The following is a 9,156-nucleotide window of genomic DNA, read 5'->3' as shown; positions in this document are numbered from 1 at the left end:
AGGCCCATCTTGATAAAGGTCTGGCCCAAGGTAGCCCTGTGAAGCTGAGAATGCGAGCAGGACAGCATTAAAGAAGTGTCGAACACAGCGGAGCTGCAGGACTCTGGCTCTTTACCTTTGCCAACCATTTCAGAGCTGACAGTGAAGAAAGCAGTTTTATTGCCTGAAATAATAAGACTGAACGAGTGAAGTTTGGAAATACTGGTGTATCATAAACCATACATTAAGTCTTGTCACTGGGTCTTAGAAGCTTGTAGTCAAAGGTAACTTTAGAGGAATTCTGACAAGGCCGCTGGATGTCGCTGGATGCCATCACCCAACACAACACACAGTGTGTGGGGGGGAGAGAAACTTCTGTTTTGGATGAGAAAGGGCATTGAGTCATGCTAGTGGCCTTGACTTGCTCTCAGGCATCCCATCGCACTTTGTTTTCATACTTGGCATTGGAGGAGGGCAACTGACCCAAGCACATTCAACGCCTTGAGGGGAGGGGGGCAGAACTGCCCACTTCCTTCTCTTATTGGCCGACCGCAGCGCGCGAGTTCCAGCCTTTCCCCGACAATTCAGTTAATTGGGGAGAGCAGCACATCCCAGGTTGGAATCTCTGCTGGCGGCCTCTGTGTCCGGAGCACGGACTAATCCAGGAGAGCGCGCGTGTCCCGAAGCGGAGGCTGCTACAGAGAGGACTTGCCGGAGCATCCTCGGAATGGAAAAGAAAAATCCGCCCGAGAAGCCCGAAGAACCTTCTCCTGCCCAGGTTGCTTGGGAGAACTGCAGGATCCGATCTCCTATTCTCACCTCTTTTCTCTTGCGCCAGGAAAGCTTGGTGCCCTGCCGCCGTCCAGAGCCTGTGTTTGAATCGCGCGGGCCCCACGACCCGTCGACCAGGGCTCCAGCGCAGGCTCCAAGGCAGCCTCCAAGGCAGGCTCCAGCGCAGCCTCCAAGGCAGGCTCCAGCGCAGGCTCCAAGGCAGGCTCTAGCGCAGCCTCCAAGGCAGGCTCCAGCGCAGCCTCCAAGGCAGCCTCCAAGGCAGGCTCCAGCGCAGCCTCCAAGGCAGGCTCCAGCGCAGGCTCCAGCGCAGCCTCCAAGGCAGGCTCCAAGGCAGGCTCCAGCGCAGCCTCCAAGGCAGGCTCCAGCGCAGCCTCCAAGGCAGGCTCCAGCGCAGCCTCCAAGGCAGGCTCCAGCGCAGGCTCCAGCCCAGCGACGTCCGGATGAAAAGGTAGGGAAAAGTTGGCAGAACCCACACGCTATTGTGCTATTGCTATGTTCGGTTTGTGGGGAGAATAGTGCCTTTTTCCTGTGGGTGGGCAGCCAGCAGCAGGGTGGCATGTGGGCCTAGGGAAATGACTTTGTTGGGGATCCACAGAACTCGTCCCCTGCATGTTTGTTCCTCATTGTACCAAAGTGGGAACTGTCTTGCAATTCAGGCTTGTGGCACACAGGTAGAGAAGGTGAGCTGTTCATGTCTTCAGATGCCTGGGAGAAGAGAGCAGTGGGTGGGGGCAGCCTCTGCTACTCCTTCTAGAAACATGAGTGCAATTCTGGGTGGGAAACATGTTTTCCCATCATGGATTTGGGGGGATGCTGCTGCCAGCCAGTGTGGGCTATTATATAATATTATATAAGATATTAAGCATCTTTTTCCTGTAGGCCTGTTTATTTTGCTGTATTTCAATGATTGCATATTTTCTGACATGGTTTTAAAGTGTCTTGAGATTCCCACATAATTGGTGGCAGGTAAATACTCCAAAAAATTAAATTACTTCCCCCCTATCATGTCACAAAGTCAATTGACATAGAGCCTAAAATAATGCCAATGAGTTCTTCTACCTGGACGTGCAACATTAGCCCTTAACACAACAGCCCATTTCCCCCCCTTACTTGAAGGAGTCATTGGATAGCTCAGACAGTAGAGCATGAGACCCTCAGAGTTGTGGGTTTGATGCCCACGTTGGGCAAAAGGATTCCTGCATTGTTGGGGGTTCAACTACATGACCCTGGTGTTCCCTTCCAACTCTACAATTCTATGCTTCTATGAATAATGCAGGTCTGAATAGTGATCCTTTGGTCTTCAAGCCACAAGGAACCCCCACCCCACATGCAGAAAAAGAGCATCTCCCCCTGAAATCCTTCCACTTTAAAGTGTGTGAATAAAATACTTTGGGTCATGTGTCTCATAGAAAGTGCCTCCTGGCCGACAACAGGCTCCTCAGGGAAACAGGCAGAATACTTTCCAACCTGTAATGAGATTTGCCGAAAGAGCTACAGGAACATGGACTCCAGGTGAGCTGACTTGGTTTGGGGTGGGAGAATGTGCACTGTGTGTGACTGGTCTGCTTATGCTCATTTCTAATTGGTGTTTATGCTGTTTAGGTGTGCATCCTCTGAACTACAAATATTTGACTAGCATTGTATTCTTCTCCTGCAAGGCTGCAGTTAGGTTGGCCAGATGGTAAATCCTGATAGTTGGGTCAGGATGCATATGGAACGGGTTGGGGAAAGAGGGAACTCCTTTATAAACTCAAGAGCTGGTTATATGTTGGGATAGGGGAGGAAGAGGGCTGGGTAGACTCTTACGGTTTGTGTAGCAGGCTGTGAGAGTTTTTGGCATTTTCCTCAACAGCTGTTACACTGCATGCTTGTATGAAGGTGCAAACCAGCAACTTTCCATTGTGTGGGGGGTGTTGACCATGACACTTTCATCAAGTTGTGGTCTGAATGGAGATGCATTGCAGCCTTAGGACTCAACTTGATGCCTTTCCTAAATTGGTGTTTGTGGTTTTTGCAGCTGGCAATAAGAAGAAAGCATCTGGTTTTGTATTCAACTCAGACCAAGAGATCCATAGTTGGGCGTTTGGTGGTGGCTTGGATTGTCACCTTTGGTTGGGTAAAATGCAAGACAGGTGGGGCAGGGAGGGGGGCAGAGAAGATGGGGGGGCATTTTTTTACCTGGTGCTGAAATGACTTCAGAGCAATCCATTACAAAGACACATGTGGTACGTGGTGCTTTATTCAATGAAAATACATCAAGAAAAGCATTATGGTTTAGAAGTGTAAGAAAAATATTACATATTACGTGCTTTGCTGGGCTTTGTACTGCTAATTGTTTTGACACAAATCAGCATGAAATATCAGCTGCATGGTGTTCACCCCAATCAATTGGAAACTCTCTGTAACTTCAAACAAGAATTAAGCAAATTAACATCTTTGTTTCTGTGGAAAGGGCCCGTCAGCAAGTCCCTCTGTATTGAGCCAATAGTCACTCCACCCCCCTCCTTCACCTTCTACGACTACATTCTGTCACTCCTTGCTGCATTCAGCAGTGGTCTGCCTTCAAATATAGCAGGGAATGGGCTTGGGATTTTGCCACAAGACAGGGGAGGCATAAAGGGGTTAGGATTTGGCACAGCAGGGCAAGTTAAACACATTGCATACAACATGCATAGCTGAGCTGGCTCTTGTAATACTATTTGCTTAGAGGCAACCTGCATAGGATTTCACAGCAATAACTACAAGCATTCCCAAAACAACTCCAGGCATGCCTGGAGGACCATTTGGATCCCTTCCAATCAGGATTCAGGTCCCATCTTGGGACAGAAATTGCCTTGGTTGTGGTGGTCTCTGGTGCGCTAGGGTCAGAAGTGAAAGCTGTTTCCTAGATCTGCTGGATCTCTCAGTGGCTTTTGATATCATTGACCATGGTACCTTCTGGACTACTTAGGGGGATTGTGAGCTGGGGGCACCATTATGCAGTAGGTCTTCTCCTTCCTTCTGCTGTGATCAGAAAGTGGTGGTGGGGGATGAATGTTCAGACCCCTGGGCTCCCACTTATGGGGTGCCTCAGGGTCCCCTCCTCTCCCCCATGCTTTTTAACCTCTATAAAAAGCCACTGGGAGAGATCTTCATGGGGTTTGGGCTGGGTGTTCATCAGTATGCAGATGATACCCAGCTCTACCTCTCTTTCAAATCGGAACCAGTGAAGGTGGTGAAGGTCCTGTGTGAGTGCCTGGAGGCAGTTGGAGGATGGATGGCGGCTAACAGATTGAAGTTAAATCCTGACAAAACAGAAGTACTGATTTTGGAGGACGGGGCGGGATGGTGTGGAGGAGTCCCTGGTCCTGAAGGGGGTAACGGTGCCCCTGAAGGACCAGGTGTGCAGCCTGGGAGTCATTTTAGACTCACAGCTGTCCATGGAGGCGCAAGTTATTTCTGTGTCCAGGGTGGTTGTTTAACATGCCCGCCTGGTACACAGGCTGAGACAAAGAAGAAGAAGAAGAAGCTTGATGTCAAATGTGCAGTTGGGTTTGTGTTTGTCACCCATGGATATTCTGCCACCCACTCTGAGCTATATACTGATTTCCTCTTCTGCTTCTGGGATGCATGTTGTAGACATCCTGAATAGATTAAAAACTGCAAAAGGTTCCTATACTGAGAAAGCAATGGGAATATTTGTTCTGTTTCTCCTTTTCTTCAGAAAATCACAACCCTAATACAATGTCGCCTCCTCTCCCACCCCAGGTACTCCTGTGCAGCCTGTCGCCTTTCGTCCAGCTGTGCTACGTCCTGCACCATATCCAGTCAGGACTTGGATCCCTGGCTGCTGCTGCTGCTGCTGCACCTATGCGGCTGCCATCGCTGCCACCTTACCTGCCACTCTCCACTACCAGGCCAGTCACTATTCCTCCTTTAAATTCATTGTGTTTTCAAGCAAATTAATTATCAAACTTAACCAAAGGTCCAAGTGCCAGTCAACATCATCAGTGTATTTTAAAACTTTTCCACGTAAGAAAACAAACTATTACACCCTGCATAAATCTCATTTTCAGAGTTCATAAATACAAACACAGATCCGAGTTACGAGAACCACACCACAGAATGTCACCACCCTGGACTATTTAGTTTGCTGCAATCACCTTCCCCATGCAGCCTCACAGAACCACGTTCAGTGCAAGAAAGAAAAGGGGAAGAGGCATACTCCGAGAGCGTATTTTAAAACTTTGCCACATAAGAAACAAAACTACTACATCCCACATAAATCTCAATTTCATTAGTAGATTTCATAAATACAAAACCCCACCTGCTTAGTTTGTTTCTGTCACTCACAAATTCTTTAACCAGTGTCTCTGAGTCTTCTGTAAACACCTGGAGTAAATGTCTACCCATCTCTGTCCTCTCCAGGAAAATCTGGCTCAGAAGATGGGGGTCGAGAGACTTAGGAGGGATGTGCAAAATACATATAGCGATAATCAGGCACTTAACAGAGCCATTCAGGTGTTTAAAGCAGACATCTTGGAGCGTGACGCAAGATTCCAGGAGCAGCAAGCAGGAGGTATTTTTGAGAATCCTGTCTTCACAAATTCCGGGGACATGGTCCTCCCAATGATGTTGGGTTTCAAGTCCCATCATCCATGATGAGCGCTGGCCATGTTGGCTGGGGCTTAGGGGAGTCCCACCACAGTCTGGAGCCCAGTTCAGTGCGCCTTTGTGGGGAGCTGGTAGCCATGCCACGGTTGCCTTTGCTGAGTGGAAGGGGTGGCATCCCTCCCCCCAGGGGGCCAGAGGCCAGTAGCAGACTGCGCATGTGCCTCTGAAGGGCACCAAGGTTTGCTGTCTTCCTTGTGAGCCCATTTTATTGCCAAAAAGAATAAAAAACAGCTTAATGAAAATACAGCATATGGTTGCAGATACCAGGCACCAATTTTAACCTGTGGTTCTTTGGCTTTTCCCTCAGGTGAGGAACAGGAGGAGGAGCAGGAGGAGGAGCAGAAGGAGGAGAAGGAAAAATAAAGAAAACTGGAGGATATATTTTTTCATATCTATTTCTATTATCAGTTATATTCCTATAATCATTTTTAAAAATACATGGTGTGTATTTGTAATAGAGATCAGTCTTCTGAGCACAGTCTGTGAAAAGGTTTTCTGAAGATCAGCAGCACTTGGCTTTAGCTTGCTGCTAAGAAATCACTCATTGCTCTTGCCTTTCATATCCAGGGCCGGATTTAGGTTTGATGAGACCCTAAGCTACCAGAGGTAATGGGGCCCTTTATAAGTCCAGCTGTCCTTTGTCAACAACAAATTATCACTGTTTTTTTGTGTTGAATAGATGCTAATAGATCCATACAGAACACAAAACACTGTTGCTGTATGTAGGTTTTATTTTATTTGTTTTTTATCTTATATTTTGGAAATGTACACCCAGTTCTTTTTTCCTTTAAATTTTTTTGAGGCCCCCAATATATTGGGGCCCTAAGCTATAGCTTGTTTAGTTTATATGTAAATTATCATTGTTTTTTCTGTTGAATATGTGCTAATAGGTCCATACACAACACAAAACACTGTTGCTGTATGTAGGTTTTATTTTATTTGTTTTTTATCTTATCTTTTGGAAATGCACATCCAGTTCTTTTTTCCTTTATTTATTTTTTTTGCCCCCCCCCCCCGCAAGAGAGTGGGGCTATAGCTATAGCTTGCACTGTTCATATATCACTGTTTTATTGCAGTCCTTGCCATAGCTGTCCAGAGAAGTATTCTCAGGATCCTGTTGAGGTTTCTGCCTTCCCTCCTTCCCCCCGGACAGAACTGGTTCTTTGGAATCTGGTAGCCACTGTCCCTTAAAGTTTAGCCTTTTGAGACGCAGGACCCACTTTTCACCCAAGCATGCACCTGAGAGCTCCTTTCTTAAATTTCTGGGCCATGCATTTATATTCCCTGAATTGTGGAGGCTCCATTGACAGCAACGAGAAACCGAGTCTTTAGAGTCATCAGCCCAGACCTGTGGAACTCCTTGCCAATAGAGATTAAGAGGGTGCTTTCTGTGCCAACTTTTAAACACCTGCTGTTTCATTCCACCAGGCCTATGTGGGCACACCTCCCACAATGGTATATGGGTGCGCCTTTAACTTTTTTACTTTTGGATTGTTTTTAGTGTTTATGGTTATATCCTATGACTTCGATCTTTCTGATTTTGTAACCTGCTTTGATATACTTAATGGTATATATTCCTTTATTAATAAATAAAATTGTTAATTAAATATGTTGAGAGTACTTCTGTTGTGAAGCTGAAAGCAACACTTTAAAGCAGGTGTGGGGAACCTCTGGCCCTCCAGATGTTGTGGATCTGTAGCACCCCCCACCTCTGGTCGTCGGCTGTGTTCCTGGGGCTGTTGGGAGTTGCAGTTCAGCACCAGGCTCCCCAAACCTTCTTTAAGGTATCACCCTCTGGGGCAAAGGGTGCCTGGGACCTTGATCTGACAGCTCCAGGTTATTAGATGACAACATTTATTTTCCATAGCAATCACCCCCAGTTTGGTTTGCAGAAGGGCCATAATGTAGTGTGGGAGCAGCTTCCTGCTCCCATAAGAAGGTCCCCATTTCAGACCATGATGTCTCCAGTCAGAGCTGGGAAAATCCCACAGAACGGCTGCCAGTCAATGCAGAAATATGTCCCCCCTCTTTTGATTTGGGAGAGCTGAACTCAAAGAAAGGAGCAAGGGGCACAAGCAGCAGAGCACGGCCAAGAGAGACTAAAATAAAACAGGCGTTTACAGCACCTTGTTTATAACCTGGGGCTCGGGGAAGAGGGTGAGCATGTTCAGCTCCAGATTTAGAGTGGTGTGGGGTGTTCCACTGCACAGGGTGCCAAGCAGAGGTGCGCACAGCAACAGCAGCAGCAACAGCAGCAACAACATTTATTATGGAGAAGATCCATTAAAAAGCAACTGCATCGAAAGGAATTATTGTGAAAATAAGACCTGGGTGTGGCACCAAATTTTGTCCTCGCTTAGAGAGCCATATTCCCAAAATGTGCCTTTCACAAAAAATGCACCCCCAGCTTGGAGCCAGAGGCTCTTGATTAGCTTATTTTGCAGAGTGGGTTGACGGCAGACAAAGATCTGGCATCCATCTCACCAATGCCCTGGCCTTTTGCCAGCTGCTGGCATGAGCCTCTTGGCAGAAGCCAACTTCTAAGGGCCGTGGGGGCTTCAGACCCCACAATAAAACATTGAAGGAGCCAGGTCCCCCTAAAGTTGATGGGCATTCCCATTCAAATGGTGTGTGTGCACTGTGTCATGTGGGATGGGGCTTACGTAGGCCCCCGCAATATTTTATTCAAGGTGCCCCCCTGGGCTCCGGGCAGCCACATCATCTATGCTCAAGGGACCCTCTAAGCTGGGAGCTCTCTCTGGAGTTAGCCTCTTGCTTTCTTCCCAGCAGGATAAGGCTCCCTACTCTGGAAAGCAATACAGCGAAAGCTGAAGTTCACCAGGCGTCCCCCCGAGTAGGGACCCCCTGTTGACACAAGCCTCCTCCTCCTCCTCCTCCTCCTCCTCCTCCTCCTCCTCCTTCTTCATCTGCCTGAGCCTTCCCTCTCCATCCTAATATCGGTCAAGAGCATGGTTGTGAGCTCCCAATTTATTTCTGGGGTTTTCCGCTAGCCAAATCCAGGTCCCGTCTTAATATCTGCCTTTGCTGCCTTTGGTGATATGTGAGAACCTTCAGCATCCCCAAACAACTAGAGAGCTCCAGCAAGTGATGGCACACACTCTCAAGGCTTCTTAGGGAACTGGGTGCCCCTTTGCAGGGAAGAAGAGGTGGAGAAAGCAGCAGCAGATTTGCTGAAGATCTTCCTCCTCCCCAAAGGCATCAACAAATAAGGAAGGGAAGGGAAACTGCATCGCTTTGCAAGTCTGTGTCACATTATGCTCCTTTTCCATGTCAAGGATTGGTTTGATGGAGACATGCAGGCTGCATACGTGGACTTGAGGGCAAAAATATTTCCCATCCTTATGACAAGTAGAATTATGCTGCCCTCCCCCACCTCACAATGCAAATTAAACAGTAGATTCATACAGGTTGCAAAAACGTGAAAGTGCTAAGTAGAGTGAAGAACAGCAGGACCATTGTAGAAAGGGTTACTTGTAATGCCATGCAATGAACAATCCATGCCCTCCAACATTTCTCCAGTAAATATAGGGACGTCCTAGTCCATAAAAATAATATTAATCATAATTTATTATTTATACTCCACACATCTTACTGGGTTGCCCCAGCTACTCTGGGTGGCTTCCAACACATATTAAAACATAATCAAACATTAAACATTAAAAAAACTTCCCTATACAAGGCTGCCTTCAGAAGACTTCTGGTTGTATAGAT

The 9,156-nt window shown here is 47.3% G+C and overlaps 1 protein-coding gene across 1 annotated transcript; it reads left to right on the top strand.

Annotated features, from left to right (window-relative positions):
* The first annotated feature begins 464 nt into the window (after positions 1-464).
* Positions 465-2,598, top strand: LOC128406322 (sterile alpha motif domain-containing protein 1-like). Its single transcript, XM_053373622.1, has 3 exons — positions 465-1,219; positions 2,181-2,283; positions 2,549-2,598. The coding sequence occupies exons 1-3, from the start codon at positions 707-709 to the stop codon at positions 2,596-2,598; spliced, it is 666 nt and encodes a 221-aa protein (XP_053229597.1). The 5' UTR covers positions 465-706.
* The last annotated feature ends 6,558 nt before the right edge of the window (positions 2,599-9,156 follow it).

The sequence above is a fragment of the Podarcis raffonei genome, chromosome Z (assembly GCF_027172205.1).
Source record: "Podarcis raffonei isolate rPodRaf1 chromosome Z, rPodRaf1.pri, whole genome shotgun sequence".
NCBI lineage: Eukaryota > Metazoa > Chordata > Lepidosauria > Squamata > Lacertidae > Podarcis > Podarcis raffonei.
This window is presented reverse-complemented; position numbering and strand designations above follow the sequence as displayed.

What these genes read in the sequence shown, in the direction of transcription:
- LOC128406322 (XM_053373622.1), top strand. Translation starts at nt 707, where the DNA reads ATGGAAAAGAAAAATCCGCCCGAGAAGCCCGAAGAACCTTCTCCTGCC. An exon ending in AGCGACGTCCGGATGAAAAG is followed by an intron (nt 1,220 to 2,180) that starts GTAGGGAAAAGT and finishes TGTGTCTCATAG; the next exon opens with AAAGTGCCTCCTGGCCGACA. An exon ending in TACAGGAACATGGACTCCAG is followed by an intron (nt 2,284 to 2,548) that starts GTGAGCTGACTT and finishes ATGTTGGGATAG; the next exon opens with GGGAGGAAGAGGGCTGGGTA.